The sequence below is a fragment of the Oryx dammah genome, unplaced genomic scaffold (assembly GCF_014754425.2).
Source record: "Oryx dammah isolate SB20612 unplaced genomic scaffold, SCBI_Odam_1.1 HiC_scaffold_27, whole genome shotgun sequence".
NCBI classification, from domain to species: Eukaryota; Metazoa; Chordata; class Mammalia; order Artiodactyla; family Bovidae; genus Oryx; species Oryx dammah.
In genome coordinates, this window is record NW_024070211.1 from 113,827,824 (window position 1) to 113,849,014 (window position 21,191).

The following is a 21,191-nucleotide window of genomic DNA, read 5'->3' on the forward strand; positions in this document are numbered from 1 at the left end:
GAACATCTATCTGCTTCATATTTACTGTGATCAGGCACTGCGCCTGGTCCAGATCCACCTCTAATTCCAGAAAGTGCCTGCTCTAAAGTCAAGTGTATCTGTTACTTTCAGGGGAAAAAAAAGGGTGATTATATTCTAATAAGGCATATTTCTTTACAAGTGAAGTCTCCTTTAAAAGGACTTTGTACAACACAAACTTCATTCCCTAGTATGTAGCAGCAGTTCAGATGTACCTAACCCTGGGACAGTCAGACATGATCAGATTTCTCTGACAAACGTGCTTCCTAAGTCAAAAGCATCACGTTAGTGTTCAGTGCCTTGCAGTGGCCTCCATTTAAAGAAAGCATCTATGTTATAGAAAACTAGTCTCTGAACTTTATTAATCTATAGAACCCATGCTGCTTAGTGCAGTGACATTTTTCATGGGTGACTGTGGTTGAGAAAGTTGTGAAGGACTGAGTAACTACACTTTGCTGAGCATAATCATTAATAAAACATATGATCAACTTCCTACTATAGCCTAAGGGTAAAAATATGGAAAACAACATACTTCTGTCAGTTCCCATTATCATTGAGACAGTCTTGAAAGCATTACGGATTGAAATGGCAAAAATGGAAATGTGTCTTGTATTACTTTTTCAGTGTTTAAAGGAGGACAGAGCTTCAGTTCTGGAAGGGCGTTCATTTGACAGCCGAGGAAACAGAATCGGGAAGGTCATTTGCTCAAAGGCACGTGAGTGTCTAGTGGCGGCAGCAGGCCTGTTGCCTGGGTTCCCCAGTGCTATGTGGTGCCGACCCCCGTTCCCCATCGTCAGGCTGCTACCTGAGACTCCTCTCAGGTAGTAGCAGCTCAACGGCATGTCAGCATCATGCATCGCTGAAAAACCAAGTGTTTAGAAAGTCAGGGTTTGTTTGTTGTTTTAGCCCTTTTTTCTTCTTGTGATGGCTCTAGAATGAACTCCTACCTGCCCTCCCCACTCCCCAAAAAAGTTGAGAAAATATTCTAGATTTCTGCCAGAGTATGCAAGAAGAGAAGTAAATCCATGAGTGGGTATTCTATTTCTAAGCAGTTTTAAATTACTTTTTTAAAGGAGCATTCAATGCAAAACTTTCAATGGTAAACAAAAGAGGTGGCAGGGAATACTCAGTATTAAATAAATGGTCAAACACATTTTCCCACATATGATCAGTCATGAGGAAACAGTAAGCTATCAATATTTTTTATTTCTAAAAGCCAAATTTAATAAATTAATAAATGCATGCCAGATAAAAACACAAAATTACAACTGAAGACCAATAATAATTTAACAAAATGCTCTGTGTTGTACGTTTTTTTTATTGGTAGAGATAATTTACTAAAGTAACAAATCTGAAAACACATTTTGCTTTTGCTGGAAAGAAAGTACTATGTTAGAGAAGAACTAAGAGAAACCAGAAATGAAGCATTTGAGAAAAGTAGGCATATGTTATAGTCTAGGGCAATGCAGCAGCCAGAGGTTCTATTTTCTCCATTTGTGTGCATGTGTATAGAAGCATCAGAAACCAATGACATAGGACCCAAAAGCAAAGTCACGACAGATCTACTCTGCGAAACATGCTGAGTTACGACCACAGGCGACCCAGGATGAAGGGGCGGTGCAGGCTTGGTGTCTCCTTTGTATGGGGTTCCCTTGCCAAACAGGGGGCTAATCATGCAATAGCTTGAGTTTCTCTGAACATGATAAACACCCAGGATTACTAGAACTGGAAAGCGTGTGTTCACTGTTTACAAGGACAGCTGAGCGGTGCTATGAAAACAATGGGAGGTTCCTTCATTTTAATCTGGTTATATGCCCAAACTTCTAACCAAGAAATAATTCAGCTATAAGAGCCAATTAAATTACTATAAAACATTCCTTCATCTGTAAAACATTTCCTTTTTCCTTCAAACTAAAAATTTAAAATAAAATGTCTTCGTTTTTGATAAGCAGCTCCACCACCAGTCTCTGATATCGTATATCGTTCAGGGCAGCCATGGCGTCTAGTTCTGGAGATCTCATGAGTGTCGGGCCGAAAACAATCCCAAGGTTCTCTGCATTCATCAAATTCTCCTTTTCGTGGAGGGTGACTCTGAAAAGATACAAGGGAGGATGACTTCATGTAGGGGATGGGGGTCTTTGTTGTGCTGGAGCGCTAAAACAAAAACAAGATTCAAAGTGGGTTGTATCCACTGATCAACACTTCTGCTAGGTTATTTCTCAGCTTCAAAGTACTGACTCTCCTTAAAGTAAATGATAGGAATAATTTACACTTCTGGTGACCCCTGGAGCTGAAGCCAGAGTGGATGTGCTGGCCTGAGTAGGTTCTGTTCTATTTGTGGATTCTCCTGCCACGGCCCAGAGCTGCAGGGAAGGGGCTGGGTCATCTTGATGACCCAACAGCTCTCCCTCCACTTAGGTGAGATCTTGTTTCCTATAGAGACAAGCTGAATAGTTTATTGAGTATCTAGGGGGAGAGTGGTAGTGATATTAATAGGAAACGGCTCAGAGTAAGCAACCTCATCAGGGAGTGTTAAGTATTTTTATAATTTTTATTGCTACAGCAAGGGCACAGAGACTATAATTTGAGAGTTATTCCTTTGTTTTAATGTGGTGTTCTTAACTGCATCCACATATGCAGCAAACTTGAATTTATAAGTGAAGTTATAAGCATATTAAAAGTTTTAACTTATGGTGCTTCTAAAGATGGAAAGCATGTAGAGCCTCTGAAAGCACCATGAGTTAAATATTCACTTTTGGGTAACTTGGACCTAAAGGTGTACAAAGTAGATGTCAAGTGCTGCCGAGTTTTTTTGCTTGTTTACTTCTGATTGGTCTTACATCAGGGAACCCTAAAACTACTAAAATTTGGTCATATAGTTTTGGAAACTTTGCTTCATCTGGGAGAGATGGAGGGTGACCAAGCTGGGAAATAAAGCTACCTCACCATCCATCACTTTAAAACATTAAACCAGAAGTAATTGAAATATTTTATTTTCCATTCCTCTCTTTACCCCCCTTCTTTACTCCATCACTTTTTACAGCAGGTTTCAGTGCTGGCAACATTAATTCAATAATCTAAAATAGTTAAGTCTGAAGTGCCTATTTTGGAGCAAGACATAAGAAAAGTGAGCTTTCTTGCAAGTTGCTTCATTCTTGCTTTATTATATTAATGACAGTGTCTTTATATAGCTGCAACCTTTTCCCTTTCCACAAAAATTAATGCATGTCCTTGGCAGAATATTGGTATTTCTAACATGTCTGCAAACATATACTGGAACTGCAATTCCATTTATGAAAGAATCAAGTCTGCATACCATATTATACTACAGAATATTTTCAGCCTTCCTTCTCAACATGTGATTTCACACCAGGAGACAAGATAGCTATGCATTTATTCATTCTACGGCAGATCACCTGACCTCTTTTTCACCTTTGCTTTCATTTGATTCTTAACATCTGGATGTGGTACAAGTATATTCCAAGTTGGAAACTTGCCTCTTCAGATGCGCCATGAGGTACCGGAGGGTTTCGCAGTGAGCAGGCGGCAGCAGTTTCAGTGCTTCATGAAGGGTTTCTAATTGCTCATCAGGATCCATAATTTCTGTAACAGCAAGATGAATACCAAGGAGAGAAACTTTAACAGACAACTGGTGCAAATGGCTCATTTAATTCTATTCTTGTGGTGATCTTCTGAAACTGACAAGGTCACTGCGCATGGCTTTGGAAAATAATTTTTAAGGTTCAAGTCTCAGACTTCCAAAAGGTTAGTGTCCATGTGGCAAGTCCATTTCCTTGGACTTCTGGGGAGGGTACCCAGTGTCTTCAACTTGAGGGTCCTGGGGTCTGTTAACTATGAAAATTGGACTTATAGGCTGTAACTTTAAAGAACTCAGACACATGTATGCAAGGATAAAAACATATATGCAAACGAGGCCACCTTCGAGCACTGCAGACACACTGAAGCCACGCTGCACCGTTCACGATATTGTGAAAATCTCCTTTCAGCATCTTCATTTAGATATTTTAGTTCTCTGTTGGCCAAAAAGTCACATTCCTTTCAGGTCACAGAGTGCATTTAATCCATCAGTTACTTCCATATTCAGAAACAACAGATATCTTTGGAATTTTGTGTTCTCAAAAAGAGAACCACAGCACATTCCTGCTTCAACCCAAACATGAGGAAGATGGGGCACCTTTAAATGTTGGGTGTCAGGGCAACTGCCTTTAAATGCTGGCTGCTGCTGCTAAGTCACTTTAGTCGTGTCCGACTCTGTGTGACCCCATAGACGGCAGCCCATCAGGCTCCCCCGTCCCTGGGATTCTCCAGGCAAGAACACTGGAGTGGGTTGCCATTTCTTTCTCCAATGTGTGAAAGTGAAAAGTGAAAGTGAAGTCGCTCAGTGTGTCTGACTCTTAGCAACCCCATGGACTGCAGCCCACCAGGCTCCTCCATCCATGGCATTTTCCAGGCAAGAGTACTGGAGTGGGGTGCCATTGCCTTCTCCAAATGTTGGCTGCTGCTACTGCTAAGTCACTTCAATTGTGTCCGACTCTGTGTGACCCCATAGACAGCAGCCTACCAGGCTCCCCCATCCCTGAGATTCTCCAGGCAAGAACAATGGAGTGGGTTGCCATTTCCTTCTACAATACATGAAAGTGAAAAGTGAAAGTGGAGTCGCTTAGTCGTGTCCGACTCTTCGTGACCCCATGGACTGCAGCCTACCAGGCTCCTCTGCCCATGGGATTTTCCAGGCAAGAGTACTGGAGTGGGGTGCCATTGCCTTCTCCACCAAATGTTGGCTAGCAGCCTTGAAATGCTAGAAGTCCACATCTAACCAGAATATAACATTTAAGACACAAGCCCAAGAATCCTTTCTAATTTATAAAGCTAATTCAATGGCAATGTACTAGAGTCAGGTAAAAACTAATATAAGATCAATTTGAAAAGTTTCTAGGATTGGCAGAGCAGATGTGGTAAATTTTACACTTATTAAAGGTTTTTTAATTCAAAGAAACTTTAGCTGTTTTACAATTTCTGCCCAAAGTTTCCTCAAAGTTCTTGGTTCATTTCTCAGCAATAAAGGATGTGTTGTTTGCCTTTTGCTATAATAAATAATGCATAGCCTTTGAACCTTGGGACTTCAAGGTTCAAAGTGCCAATTCATAACAGCTGTAACCCCTCGGATACTGAAATTCAATCATTTAATTTCTAGAACTAAGAGAAGAAAATTCCATTTACTATAGAAAACTACTACTTAGTTTTTACTTGGCTATAGATTTTATGATTGGACTAATTAATTTGAAACTACAGTATTCTGGAAATTGAAAAAAAGAGTAACAGTTTCCTTTTAACTTCTACAGCTAATCTTTATAAGGAGAATCCTGAGATAGTATGAAATTAAGGACAGTGCTGGTGGCCTAGCAAACAAGCAAAATTTCCTGCTCACAGATAGCTTACTTTCTACTGGAGGCAACAGACGATAAACAATGAATAGCCTATCTTAGACTTTTTATGAGATTAGAATGATTCCTATGGAAAAAATCAGCAGGATAAGAAACACTCGGAGGGCTGAGAGGGGACAGTATTACATGGGATGGTCAGGATAGGCCTTAATGAGAAAGAGGTCTTGAGTACAGACTTGGAGGGAGCAAGGGAATGAACTCCATGGAGATCTGGGTGAAGATGGTTCCATGCAGAGAGAAGCCTTGCAAAGAAACAGCCGTGCAAAGGGCCTGAGGGGAGAGAGTGCCTGCAATGTTTGAGGAAAAGCAAGGAACCAACTGCGGCTGCAGGAGCCCAAGCAAGGAGGGGAGAAGAAGGGGGTGAGGTCAGAGAGGTAAGAAGGCGCTTCATCACGGCATGGGCTGGGGCTAGTTTAAGAGCACAGCATTTACAGAGAGAAACAGGAAGGTTCTACACGAGGGAGGGTCATGATCTGACATACATTTTCCACATCACTCCTCTGGCTGCCATGTAGGGAACAGGCTATGGAAGGGCAAGAGTAAAACCGGAAAGATGGCTCAGGTCATAATTACACACACCCAGGTGAGGAATGACCAGGTGGTGTAGCAAAGGTGATAAGATGTTGCTGAATTCTGGGCATATTTTGAGGGCAGAGTCAAGAGGATTTTCTGATGAGGGATGTATGAAAAAGAGAAGAATCAAGAATGGGCCAAAATTTGGGCTTACGCAACTGGAAGGGTGGAGCCTCAATTAACTGAGATGGGGAAGATCACAGGTGGATGAGGTTTGGGGAAAAGATCAAGAGTTGCTTTTGAGATGTCCTTCAGATAGCCAAGTGAACATGCTGACTATAGAATGATCTGGGGTTTAGGGAGAGGGCCAGACCAGAAATATAAATTAGGGAACAAATGGCAAAATGCAATTGAATATACTGATATTAAATTGACCAAGATTCTTCTCTAGAATTAATTTCTCTTTTTTCCCTTAAGTCTTCAGTTCAGTTCAGTCAGTTCAGTCGCTCAGTCGTGTCCGACTCTTTGCGACCCCATGAATCGCAGCACGCCAGGCCTCCCTGTCTATCACCAACTCCCGGAGTTCACTCAGACTCGCGTCCATCGAGTCAGTGATGCCATCCAGCCATCTCATCCTCGGTCATCCCCTTCTCCTCCTGCCCCCAATCCCTCCCAGCATCAGAGTCTTTTCCAATGAGTCAGCTCTTCGCATGAGGTGGCCAAAGTACTGGAGTTTCAGCTTTAGCATCATTCCTTCCAAAGAAATCCCAGGGTTGATCTCCTTCAGAATGGACTGGTTGGATGTCCTTGCAATCCAAGGAACTCTCAAGAGTCTTCTCCAACAACACAGTTCAAAAGCATCAATTCTTCGGCGCTCAGCCTTCTTCACAGTCCAACTGTCACATCCATACATGACTACTGGAAAAACCAGAGCCTTTAGATGGACCTTAGTCGGCAAAGTAATGTCTCTGCTTTTGAATATGCTGTCTAGGTTGGTCATAACTTTTCTTCCAAGGAGTAAGCATCTTTTAATTTCATGGCTGCAATCACCATCTGCAGTGATTTTGGAGCCCCCCCAAATAAAGTCTGACACTGTTTCCCCATCTATTTCTCATGAAGTGACGGGACCGGATACCATGATCTTCATTTTCTGAATGTTGAGCTTTAAGCCAACTTTTTCACTCTCCTCTTTCACTTTCATCAAGAGGCTTTTTAGTTCCTCTTCACTTTCTGCCATAGCGTGGTATCATCTGCATATCTGAGGTTATTGATATTTCTCCCAGCAATCTTGATTCCAGCTTGTGTTTCTTCCAGTCCAGCGTTTCTCATGATGTACTCTGCATAGAAGTTAAATAAGCAGGGTGACAATATACAGCCTTGACGTACTCCTTTTCCTATTTGGAACCAGTCTGTTGTTCCAGCTCTACTGTTGCTTCCTGGCCTGCATACATATTTCTCAAGAGGCAGGTGAGGTGGTCTGGTATTCCCATCTCTTTCAGAATTTTCCACAGTTTCTTGTGATCCACACAGTCAAAGGCTTTGGCATAGTCAATAAAGCAGAAATAGATGTTTTTCTGGAACTCTCTTGCTTTTTCCATGATCCAGCGGATGCTGGCAATTTGATCTCTGGTTCCTCTGCCTTTTCTAAAACCAGCTTGAACATCTTACCCATGATCAATTTTTCAGAGAATGCAAACCTTTAGCCCCAAGAAAACCACAGCATAATTTAAGAGTGAGACAGATACAGCAGAATGTACTCAGAGATGGAAGGTCACCATTAGTTGTTGAAGTATATGAAAGACTTGCATGTGGGGGGGGGGGACACTGGGATCACCGCCCACGGCAGGGAGTTAAAAGCAGGCAGATTCCTGGCGCCTCTGTCAGTGGACATCTGTCCACCAGTGGACGGGCCGCCTGGAGAAGTAGTGATCTTAGCTTTTTTTTGTTGTTTAATTGTCTACTGCTTGGCAGGCAGATTCTTTACCACTAAGCCACCAGGGAAGTCGTTCCTGTAGTTACAGGGTATTTAAAAAAGAATGTGTTGTTGCTGCTGTATTTAAAATGGATAGCCAACAAGGACCTACTCTATAGCACATGGAATTCTCCTCAGTATCATGGGGCAACCGAGATGGGAGGGGAGTTTGGGGGAGAATGGATACGTATATACGTATGGCTAAGTCCCGTCGCTGTTCACCTGAAATTATCAAACACTGTTGATTGGCTATACCTCAATACAAAATAAAAAGTTGAAAAAAACAAATAAACCCAAACAACAACAAAAAAGAATGTGTTGGAGAAAGAAGTCCAGTTACACGACCCCTTAGATTATCCAAAAATGCTAAGATACTATGGTTCTTAGTATAAAATTATGTTTACTCATTCAACAAATGTTTTTGTGAGCACTATCATTTTGGGCTTCCCCTGGTGGCTCAGTTGGTAAAGAATCTGCCTGCAATGGAGGAGATCGCTCGCAATGCAGGAGACTCGAGTTTGATCCCTGGGTCAGGAAGATCCCCTGGAGAAGGAAATGGCAACCCACTCCTGTATGCTTCTTGCCTAGAAAATTCCATGGACAGAGAAGCCTGGTGGGCCACAGTCCACAGGGTCACAAGAGTCGGACATGACTTAGCAACTAAACCATTATGTAACGGCACTGCGGTGATACAAACAGGAGAGGACCCCTCCACCTGAGGGAGTAGGGAAGACCAGATATAACTATAACCTTGGCAGGAAGGAATGAGGCTGTGAACGAGGCCCATCTATGTGTGAGGCGACTCGAAGGGAGAAAGGTGGCCTGCAGCTGAGAGGTCCTGGAAAAGTCTGGAGGATTTGGGGATGTGGGTGTGGACGTTGCCGGGGCAGGAAGTGAACACTCTGGACATGTATCAGGCCTAGTTACAAGCTCTCTGAATGAAAATACTGTCTGATTCTTCAGAGAAATTCAAATCCAAGAAGAATAAAACTTAGGCAAGCAAAAGGGGTGAATCAGTGTTACAGCTGACAGGGAAACTCAGCAAGCTCTCTTTCCAGACTTCGCTTCAGCACATTTTAAATCGCTGAGGACAAAGAACCCTGGGTTTTCTCTCTCTGACTCACTCACAGTTACATACTGAGTCATGTAACTTTTCTGAGATCTTCTGGGAAGAGCTCTTAGACTCCTTGGCCAGGAGACGGTCTTGCCATTCAGCCTGACCCAGAGCTCAGCGGTGGTAGTGCTCTCTCCACTGTGATGCGTGCTGGGTTACTGAGCATGGCCTCTGTTTTGTAGGGCACCGATTCTTCACCAGGGAGACCAAGGCTTCAAGTTGGTTCATAAGAGAGTTTCCAGGGGATTATGAATGAAGGGTTATGAAGCTCTTCAAGCCTTTGGTTGGAATGCCCTGGCCTTCTCCATCCTTGAATCCTTTTCTCATTTTCTGTAACTACTCCTTTCCAGCTTTCAACCAGCAGCTTCTCCAGGGAAGGTTGCCAGAGCAGCATTCAAACAGCTGTTGCAGGGGAAAGCTTTAACAAGAACTCTGACTTTATTGCTGTGGTTGCTATTGGCAAGAGCTTCTAGTAAATGCCAGAGATACCTGAGACCTGAAGAACATGGTCCCCGGTTGTTTCAATGGCTGAGATACAAAAAAGCTCATCGCGAAGGGTGAGTTAGCTCTGTGCTCTGTTTGAAAGGGGTTCAACCCCTTCCCTCTTGTCTTCAGCCTCCTTTTAATCCTTCTGTTCCCTGTTCCATGAGGGAAGCCACGCAGCGTGCAGAGGGAAGAGGGCCAGGGCTTTGATGTCAGACAGATGTGAATCTGAATGCCAGGGCAACCCCCTTTTGCCATGTGACTGTGGACAATTATACCTATAACGTCTCATTTCTTCTAAAACAGCATCATGGGTGTAAAGTGCCCAGCACCATTTCTGGCACTGAATATGTCCTATAAATCTTAGCTTCTCTCATTTTCCTTATCTATCAGTATAGAAAGAGAAAGGCTGTATCTATGAGTCTGAAGAAAGAAACAGATTCTACTACCAGGAAAGACATGTTATAAGGACACATTGTTCCACAAACTCTTTGATACCAGTATCAAACACGTAAACATGTATATTGTGTGTAAACATTATGCCAGGGTTTTTGGTGTCACACATCAAACAGTCTTATATTAGAGGGAAATGGATTTTCTACCTTGATTAAGGGAAGTTTCTTATGATGTGCTTTCAAGAGCTCTCTGAGGGGTGACATAAGGGAGCTTGCTGACTTCGCTGAATAGGAGGGCTGTTTCAGACACAAACCCAAGAATGGTGACAAATGCTTTGGAAGAATAATAAAGAGGGGAGACTGTCCTCAGCAGCTTGGGTGGATATGCGGAAAGGTAGTGAGGTAATTTGGGAGTGAGGGGTGAAAGGCCTTAAAATCCATATGGAGAGCTTAGATTTTTCTTCTAAGTAGATAAAGGGGTTATGCAGCAGCATTCAGAACTGGGGTTTGAACCTGGCTCTGTCCTTGCTAACTGGATGCCCACGGGCTAGTCTCATTTCAGTTTTACTCCCAAGCCACATGGGGACAGAAACGCTGTGCAGTGGAACCCTGTGTTGTCCGGGGGACTGGGGTAGACCGAGGTCTGAGCAGCCCTTCATGGCACAGGTGTGTGCTAAATGCTTTCCAGATTAGCAGTTATGTGATTTCTCTCTCTGGGAGGAAACCTGTGCCCCACCAAACAAGAACCTGTAAGCGCCTTCAGACAATTTTCATGATCTGCCCTGAACCCATCCTGAATTCCCATGGAAGAGATAGAGTCTTGTGGCTTCTAACATGAATGCTTATAAAAAAATCAATGCAATTCTCACAGCTGTTCTCTACATGAGAGCTTGAACTGACCCGCGAGGAATCAGGGCTCCATGGAACTAACCACAAAAATTCTCAACACAAGCTCTGAAGGGAAACTGAAAATTAGAACAAAGAAAGTTTGTACTTCATGAAATTCCAAACTCAGAAAGCAAATCAGTGTTACTAAGGAAGTGATGTTATTATTTAAAGATCAAGACAACATATGGTTTTTAAGAGAGAGAGCAAACGACGGAAATAGCCTATCTTTTCAGAAAAAAAAAAAAAGGTAATGCCAACACTTAAAATCTGTTAAGAATTCCTTTCTTTAAAAAAAAAACAAAAACAAGTGTGAACTACAGGTATGATTTTTGCACCATAAATAAAATTTGGCAAATGAGCCTTTGCTTTTTCTCATTTTCATCTTAACTAGAGCTTATTTTTTAACTTTTTAAAAGTTAAGTTTTTAAAACTTTTATTTCTTAACATTTGATCTAAAACAGAGCCTTTTAAAGTATAATCTATGAACCTGAGCCAGTCTGCAAACTGTTACTGACGTGTCACAGGATAAGGACAGAAACTGAAAGTAAGAATTTATACATTTTATAGCATGGGAACAAAATCTTAATTTAAATGTTAAAAGAAAATAAGCTGCACTGAGCTTTTCTTTGGCTGGGCCCCTCCTCCCACAGTCTGACAGAGTAATCTTTGTGTTTGCTGAATCTAACAACAGATAGTTGATATTTTTTCAATTTTGTTTTTCTAGTTATTTTTATTTTACTTTACAAAACTACTGTTCATGTCTAGGAGAACTGGTGTAAGCCTTACTTTGGAAAGTAAAGGTTACACATAAAAGATGCTTCTGATGGTAGAAGTCATAAATAACCTATGTTAGAGAAGAGTTCAAAATTCTTGTGAGTACATTAGCCACGGAGAGAGGCCAGGGAGAAATATTTCATAAAATGCATTCAAGATACTCAGCGGAAAAAAACAGGAGATGTGATTACCTAGAAGAGACAATCTGTCAGGTTACAAGCGCATGCCTTCATACTTACTGGCGGACTCTATAAACTTAGGGTAGGCGTCGTATGTGATGAGTGGAATTGGCAGATCCCTGAAGTACAGTTTCAGTGCACCAGTGATAATGTTGATATCTTCATACATGTTCACAGAAATATCTGCTTTCTCACCATCTTTGAAGGATGTTAAAAGAAACAAGAGTAAATATCTGGATTCATAGCACTTTTAACAAATAACATTTTTGTACACTGTTTTTAAAGATTCATAATGCTTTAAACATCAAATTCACTGTGCTGATACACGTGTATTTTCTTCTGTGGAAGACAACCTGAATTTTTTATTCTAAAGTTATTTATTCTTCCACAATTTATGATGGAGGGGGATAGTAGAAGATGACTGAGGTTAACAGAAATATTTTAAAATTTCATGAGAATTCCTAGAGGAATACTGTGGGGTAACTTTTTCTTTCTTTTTAAAATAAACATAGAGAATGTGAAAAATAACAACTGAGGTCCTCCCAACTTATAAAAGACCCAGCACAAAAGGCCACCTTCAATTCACCCTGGGTTCCCATAATGTTCGATCTTGCCTGAGCCCTGGGGATAGGAGAATTAGTGAGAAGGGAAAGAAGCAAAACAAAACTCTAGAGTGTTGCGATAACAAGAGAAGAAATTACAAAACACAGGAATATTTTAAACTTGCTGGGCCTTAACACTCTTAAGGAAAGCTGTCCTTCCTTCAGGGTGACCCCTTCTGCCCTCCCCTGCACTTAGTACTCCGTTAAAACAGCTCAATTTTCACCTACTAAAGATTTAATTAGTTTCTACTCTGAGCTTGATCTTACACTAATTTCTTTTATTCCACTTGGCTTATAATAGATTTCTGAGGTTGAAAAAGCAGCCTCTTCCCCACAGAGCTATTAGAATGGCTATAACCCGGAACACCGACACCACCAAATGCTGACGAGGATAGAGAGCCCTGGGAACTCTCGCTGGTTGCTGGCAGAAATACAAAGAGGAGCTGCCACTTCAGAAAGCAGGCAGGTGCTTGCAAAGCTAAACAAACACTTACCACATAATCCAGCAATCATAGTCCTTAGAATTTACTCAAAGGAATTGAAAACTTCTGTCCACACAAGAACCTGCACACAAATGTTTCTAGCAGCTATATTTGCAATTGCCAAAAACATGGAAGCAACCAAGGTGGCTTTCAATAAGTGAACCGATAAACTGTGGTATACCCAGGCAAAAACAGTATTATTCAGTGATAAAAATAAATGAGCTCTCAAGCCATGAAAAGACACGGAGGAACTTTATATGCACGTTGCCAAGTAACAGAGGCTGGTCTGGAAAAGTTACATACTGTATGATTCCAACTAGTTGACAGTCTGGAAAAGGCAAAGCTATGGAGTCAGTATGAAGATCAGCGGCATTGAGGGGAGGAAGGGGAAGAAGAACAGGTGGAGTGCAAGGATTGTTAGAGAAAGTTCTGTATGGCACTGTAATGGTGGATACGTGATGTTATGTATTTGCCCAAAACCATAGAACTGTACAACAACATAAAGGGCTTCCCTAGCGGCTCAGATGGGAAAGTGTCTGTCTGCAATGCTGGAGACCGGGGTTTGATCCCTGGGTCGGGAAGATCCCCTGGAGAAGGGAATGGCAACCCACTCCAGTACTCTTGCCTGGAAAATCCCATGGACAGAGGAGCCTGATAGGCTACAGTCCATGGGGTCGCAGAGTCAGTCACAACTGAGCGACTTTACTTACTTTTATGTAAAGTACTGACTTTAGTCAGTAATAATGTATTGACATCAATGTTGGCTCACAATTATAACAGACTGTATTATATGAATGAGAGATGTTAACAGAGGAAACTGTGGCCAGGAGCAACAAAGGAGGGGTTATATGGCAAAATCTCCCACTGCCAGTGGCTGGGAATGGACTTGATCAGTTGCTACCTTCTGGAGAAAAAGAAATGCCTCTTAACATTCAATCTTGTTTAGATTCAGGGTTGTTCCCGATGCCATTTCTTCACCTTGTCTTCTTCAATCTTGTCAAATATGTGGACTGACCTAGATTTCCTCTTACTGTGTTGATGATAATATCTCATTTATTTTGTCTTCTACCTCTGTTGGCTGTTAAGAGGTCTGTGATGGGAGAGGAGTGTGATGGAACCAGAAGTGTGTACTTGCAAAGAAAAGGGTCTCTTCAGGATCACAACTCCTGTTCTTTTTACTTCCTATATGCAAGCTTACAGCTCTTTGGTACCATTTATTCCAGCGCTCAACACAAAGACAAATCGGAGAACCATGGGAACAAAACCTTAATTTAAATGTTAAAAGAAAATAAGCTGCACTGAGCTTTTCTTTGGTTGGGCCCCTCCTCCCACAGAGGGGTCTGATGCCAGAAGGTCTTTAGGTCCTCTCAGATTCTTGCCCCAACACATGAGCTTGAATTTTTTTTTTTCTGGTTGGTCTTTCAAATCCACATATTTTGGCAGTTTTGTGATACTGGAGATTTAACACAATATTTCAGCATAACAATGTTGGAGAGAGGACTACTTTGACCATATAATACCATTCCAACAGTCAATTAGCTGGGAAGTGCTAAGCACGCGTGCCAACTTACAGGAAAATTCACAAAGCTTCTCCTTTTTACCAAATAGATCATATCAACTCAGAAGTAAAGCTTTCAGGAAGTAGGCCAATTAGCACATGTGGTCAAAACCCTAAGTTTCTTATATGAAAATTAATGAGCTTGAACTCGGATGCCAAGATGCTGGGGAGGCATGCACAGCAGGCAGAGTCAGGTCGGCCACCACAGACCTGGGAAATCTGAGCTCTGTAATGACTTAGATTCCTTCCTCTCCCACTCCCCTCCACTGTTTTTTTTCATGGTTTCTGGTAAATTTAATTGCTTTGTATATATTTTGGTGAACATGGACCAGCCTTGGAGACTCAAATATTGGTAATACAGTTAAAATTTACACTTCCTTCTCATCCTGAAATTTAATAGCTTAATACTTAAAACTAATACAGAAATTACAAAAATTATAAGCTAAGTCATTTTATTTGGCATAATAATAATTAGTGATTTAGAAAAACAATGGAAAGAATAAAATAAGAAATTGTGTCTCTTTGGGTAGAGTATTATTGTCCTAAGTTAATCAACCTGCTGGAAAACATACCTCTGTCAAAAGCCATCTTGACATCTTCAATTAGGTCACTAAATCCTGAGACTCGGTACAGTCCTTCAGAATTAAGACCTGTAAAGATAGAGCAGGGAAACTAATTAGTCTCTTTGGGGTAACGTCCTTTCCTCAGATTTTAAGTTCTTCTCATACTTCAGGCTGGCGAAGTAATGCGTCAGGAAGAATGATGAAATATATATGTTTAGAAATATGTATGTTTAGAAACCTCTTCATACTTTTCTCCTAAAATAAAATCGTTTTACTCACAGTTCTTTAATTCTGACCTACTGTCACCTGAATATCTGTAATTTGGCTCATCATTTTGTCTAACTAGATCAAATGCCTTAAGTCTTAAGGGAAATAATTTCATCACCACTACTATACCATAAATTCTTTTACATAAGAGAAGACTGAGATAAACTATTAATAGGCCTGTAGCAATTATCTCCAAAGTGGCAGAGACTAATTAGGGCATAGTTCTGGTGTTTGGTTGTTTGGCCTGTTTTAAACAGAGCATTTATTTCTTTGCTTTTTGGACCTAAGAAAAGTATAAAAACTGGAAAAAGAACTGGCATCTACATATCAAGTTTTACAGACTGGAAGCATCATCCATAAATATATTTTTAAGCATATTTCTTATAACTGGTTACGTGTACCTTGAAATCATGTTGGTTAATTACTTGTTAACTGCTTCCAGACGTTCAGACTGTTATCTGAAATCATGCCCCCTAAACGTGCAGAAGAAAGCCTGGCCGTGCAGGGAGTTCTGGCTGCTCCGAGCCCGCGGGAAGCGCCTCACCTCGAGATTCAATCTCCCTGATGCACATGTCCACCACCATGGGCCGCTTAGTGATGTGGGCTTTCACGAGTGTCGTCAGGTCACAGCTGTACACCTTCTTGACATGTTTCAAGTCTGGCTTACAGTCATTTGGGACCATCTTGGAACACTGCTTATGAACATTCAAACCGCAATCTAAAGAATTTTAAAAGGAAAAATTCATTATTATTTTCAGAATTTTGAGTGTTCTGGAGTGTTTATTTTGGCAAGACACTTCAACCTGAATTAGGTTTAAAGACTAGCTTTCAGCCAGCAGAGTGAGGGGAAGATTCCTCTCATTCTCTCTTTTGGAAAATTTTGATTTTAAGTTAGAAGACTAGAATTCCAGCTCATGTTCCATCATTTACTTACTGTATGATCTCAAGAGAATACCAACCCAGAACAAAGTTAATAAGTGTTCAATTAAATGTCTACAAAAAGTAATATTATGCCAATTAAAAATTTATCTGTTTCTTTAAAGTTACATAAAAATTATATTCCATGTGGGATATAACTGCATTTTAACAAATCTGAGGTGGAATTGAACCCCTAAAAGTAAAGAGTATCCAAGGGCCCTCTTAAAATGATGCTGATCATATTTATATATACTCATAGCTCTTTAAATATATGCATATGATAATGATATAGAATACATCTAGATAGCTAAAAGTAGCTATAGTTATTATTTGTTACTGCTATCGTCAACAGCTTACTAATGCCAAGCACACTATTTCAAGTGCTTTACATTATTTAAGCTCACAAATTTCTATAAAACAGGTTTTATTATTCTTCTCTTTTATAAATGTGATGAAACCAAGCACACAGGTGTTAGGTAACTTACCTACAGCATTTAGCACATTGTGGAGCCAAGACTCAAGCCTACAAAGGTTGTAATGTCCACGACTTTAGCACCTATACCATACTGCCTCTACTGAAATTGTTCCTTTGCTTTGTCATTTTATTGGGTTATAAATTCTAAAATGCCAGAGTCCAAATATTTTCTAGTTAACATTTTGAGACATTTTATTTTCAAGAAGAGCACAATGGCATTAGACTTAGGAGACCTGGACCCTGAATAATTTAACTAAATTTTGTCTTTCTGGTTTTTGGGTAAATGTTACCTGTTTGTTTTTAAGCTCATGAAAACTTGACGCTGACCTCTTATAAATCAAATTCGAGTGGGGTACACACAGTTTATAGCCAGGTCTTAATGGATTAGGGGCTTCCCCGGTGGCGGCAGTGGTAAAGAACCCTCTTGCCAATTCAGGAGATTCAAGAGACGCAGGTTTGATCTCTGGGTCCTTAAGATCGCCTGAAGGAGGGCATGGCAACCCACTTCAGTACTGCTGCCTGGAGAATCCCACGAACTGAGGAGCCTGGCAGGCTGCAATCCACGGGGTCGTAAAGAGTCGGACACGACTGAGGCGACTTAGCACACAATGGATTTGAAAACCATTCAATACCATCAGCACTGTCTGTGGTCCTTGGGTAAGCTGCAGTTTTGCTTACTGTTTGGGCAGAAAGGGGAGCATAACATTCACCTCACAGAATTGTTATGAGAATTAAGGAGCCAATGAGGTCAAGGTGATTTGCATATTGTAAAATGTTAGACAAATACCGACGACGGTCATCATCATGACCTTTGGTCAAGTGGCAATCGAGTTATATACGACAGTAACAGTTAACAGAGACGAGGAAAATTAGCCATGGCTTAAAAATGAAATTGTTATTTCATCAAATATGTAGACATCGCCAATCTGACAAAAGAACTTAAAGCTTGTGGTGACTCTTAGGGAGGAAGTCCTATGTTCTGAGCATCTCTGAAGTGAAACGACACGTTTGGTGTAGAGGGAAGTTGGGTCTTTGCAGGTGTGTGTCTGGAAGTGAGCAGCACCAGAGATGGCACGGCAGTGCTGATAGTGTCCCAACATCACCATCACTGAAGAACAGCAGCTGCTGCTTCGAGTATGTGAAGGCTGCCAGGGACAGGAGCTCTAGTGTGCCATCTGAAGAAGTGACCCAACACTGTTCTACACAGTCAAATAATGTCCAAATGAGTCCAGGACCCAAACCCTAAATTTCTCTTTATTCTATATTAGATATAAATAAGATTTCTGATTCAATCGTAAGGCAAATCGGTGGTAAAATGTCCACTTAAAAGACCTCACTTCCCCTGAACATTTTAATGTTTTGGGACAGCTTCTATAATTTAGAACTAGATCTATTAATTGTGTGCTTTTGAGTGAGTTACTTAAAAATCTTCTGTGACTTATATAGAATGGGAATAATAATAGTATTTATCCATTAATATTGGATCTACTATTAGGTTCTATTATTATGTTTATGTGAAGCTGTACATTTCTCTGTTGTTATTCAGGAGAAGGAAATAACTCTGAGGGGCCTTTCCTAGGTAGGGCGCCAGGGTTCCTTGAATGGTACTATCATGATCAGCTTAGGGTCGGCAGCTAGGCTGACCTCTAGGCCAATTCTGTTTGTCAGATGTGAATGTCAGGTCCTGAAAAGGACTTGGATGTTGGGGTCATAGCTGCTTCCTCATCTACACAGTTCTTAGTACAATTCATTTACAGAAAAGTACCTCCAAGCAGCTACATCATTTTTCTCTGACTGCTTTACCAAATTCGGGGAGTTGCAGCCACTGATTTCTCAAATATCTTTACCCCTCCCACTTATTATCCTCTCCTGGGATTCCAACAACACAAATGTAAAATCTTTTGTTACTGTCCTACAGGTCTTTGAGGCTCACTTCACTTTAAAAAATCTATTTTCCCCTCTCATTTGAGTTGGATAATTTCTACTGATCTATTTTTCAGGTTCATGGATTCCTGCCTCTGACATATCCAATCTATCAATACTACTGAGCCCATCCTGTGGGTATTTTGTTCATAAATTTCTCAGTTCTAAAACATCCACTTAATTCTTTCTTATATCTTTATTTCTTTCTGATATTTCCTATTTTTCATTTGTTTCAAGAGTCTTTCTAATTGCTTCTTGTAACATTTTTATGAATGCTGTTTTCCTTATCAGATAATTCCAACATCTGTCTATGATTGTGTTCTTTCATCTGAGTTGAGATTTTCCTGGTTGCTGGTAATGAAGTATAATTTTGAACTTCATCCTGGATATTTTGAGTGTTATAAGACTGTGTGGTCCCTACTGAAATCTTCAATTTTAGCAGGTAGTTAACCTGTTTAGATTTAGAATGCACATCCTGGCACTCTACATAGGCTGTGTTTCAAATGTCAACCTAGTTTACAAAGCCTTTGTAATGCTTTTGCAGTGCTATTTTGCCCACCAAAGTTGTATGTTATTCAAATGGCAGGACTCTACCCCACATTCTGGGCAGGGAAGAGGTCCTAGTCATTCCGGCAGGGAGGAGGAGAAGTCTTGGTTTGCCTCCATGCCTGGCTGCGGAGGAGTACCGTGCTGCATGAACTGCAGGGTGGGTACTAAAGACAGAGTTCTGATCGTGGTGTCAGCTGCCTCATTACTGCACGTCAGGGGTGGAGACAGGGCTCTGCCCATAGATTTAGGCTGAATGGGTGCTACTTCTACTAGAGGGTGAGGATGAAAGTCAGGGTTCCACCCACAGGCTCAGCCAAGGAAAGGTACCACTTTCTTCCTGCAGGATGGTTGGGGAAGACTCACAGGAGAGAAGTACAACCCTGTTACTGCAGAGTGCAGTGGAAAACAGGTACCTACCCACAGGCTTCTGCTGCAGCATCCACGGGGGCGGGGGAGCAGTGTGGCTTTGTCATGGTGTCCACCTGGAGAATGCGGATGCACTAAAAGGCTTCTATCTGGCTCAGCTGCCCTTTGCCCAGGACTTTGCCTTGGAAGAGCCGGTTCTCTCGGGATTATTTTTTGCATCTGCTGGCATTTATGACTTGTGGGTGTCTCTAGTGCTCAGGCTGGGATACACAGGAGTTTAAAAAAAAATCCCAAATACCACCAGGCAACTGACTTATGAGTTCTTTGAGTCCTGAGGTCCCTAATCAGCCGCCTTTTTTTTTTTTTTAATGTGGACCATTTTTTTAAAGACTTTTATTAGTTTGTTACAATCTTGCTTCCGTTTTTTATGTTTTGGTCTTTTGACCCCGAGGCACATGGTAACTTAGCTCCCTGACCAGGGATCAAACCTGCACCCACCGCGTTGGAAGGCAAGAAGTCTTAACCACTGGACAACCAGGGAAGTCCCAGCCTTCCTTCGTATACAGAACTTTCACAGTCTTCTGATAGCTGACATACATATTCTGTCAGGGTCTTTTGTTATCATCATTGTGAGGAATAAAACAAAGCCTATTTATTCATCTCGTCTAGCACTGGAAAAACTCTTATATAGTATTTTGGAAGTATAAAAGCCCACAGAGCTTCATTATCTAAAAATAATGCTGAGGTACCTTAAGTTACTTTAATGCTTTAAGTGTGTGCACAGAAGTCACAGAACCAGCTGGAAAGGGCTGGTATTAATAACCTATCCCACTGTCTTCATTTCACAAAGACAGTGAAGCTCAGAGCGGCTAAAGGATTTGTTCAGAAGTTACTCCACCAGAAAGTGGTAGAAAGGAGATTTCAACCTTGGCTTCTTAATTCCTAGTCTGTGCTCTTCCCACTCAGTGAGCTATATCACTTTTCACTAGCAGTACACCTTGTATGCTGAGTTACTATTTTCCGGGCTGAAGAGGCATTTGCTATTTTCAACCTTTTATTCAATAATGTGTGCTGTTTCTATTATTGGTTGTACATACTTAAGTTTAAAAGACACGGCTGTATTTTACTGTTATATAGGTATCAATACGTGATTTGGCAAGGACGTTTAAAAAGCAGTGATAAAACCTACCCATTATATCTTATTTTGTCACTTTCTTTCCTAACTATAAACTCTAAATGGAAATCCAGTAGAAAGGAAACAGTAAAATTTGAATGTATCCACAGAATATCAAAATATCTGAATGGCACTAATGGTCTGATGTTAACTTTTTTTCCTTTGAGTGTTTGCAGTTATCTCTCATTTTAAACATCAGCAAATGCCTAATTTATTTGTGATTCATTGAAAACTGGATAAAGTGATGACTATGGTCAGATTTAGGTATTTAATGAGGATGGAAATGCTTCCTAAACTGATACTCTTTCTTCTATTTGAATAAGATTAAACTATGGGACAATATATTAGGCTCAATTTTAGAAATTTTAAAGGCCAAATTTTTGGCAGGATTGGATATGAAGTCCTTCAGAGGACCAAAGGATAGGGCAAAGTCATTAAAATAAAGCATCTTTATACCCTTAAGTTCACAGTGCAATATACCAGCTCTGAGCGTGCTCTGAAAATTGCTGCTTC

General features: G+C 40.9%; 1 protein-coding gene across 2 annotated transcripts in view; it reads right to left on the reverse strand.

The window, feature by feature from the left end:
• Positions 1-1,300: 1,300 nt before the first annotated feature.
• The window catches only part of CHN1 (chimerin 1), a 205,669-nt gene continuing 185,778 nt past the window's right edge, over positions 1,301-21,191 (reverse strand). For both annotated transcript variants that reach the window (XM_040228198.1, XM_040228199.1), the window contains 5 exons: positions 15,818-15,991; positions 15,016-15,093; positions 11,862-11,999; positions 3,516-3,621; positions 1,301-2,109 (listed from right to left, as the gene is read on the reverse strand). In XM_040228198.1, coding sequence (XP_040084132.1) covers positions 1,938-2,109; positions 3,516-3,621; positions 11,862-11,999; positions 15,016-15,093; positions 15,818-15,991 — 668 coding nt within the window. In that variant the 3' untranslated portion in view covers positions 1,301-1,937. The remainder of the gene's footprint in view (positions 2,110-3,515; positions 3,622-11,861; positions 12,000-15,015; positions 15,094-15,817; positions 15,992-21,191) is intronic.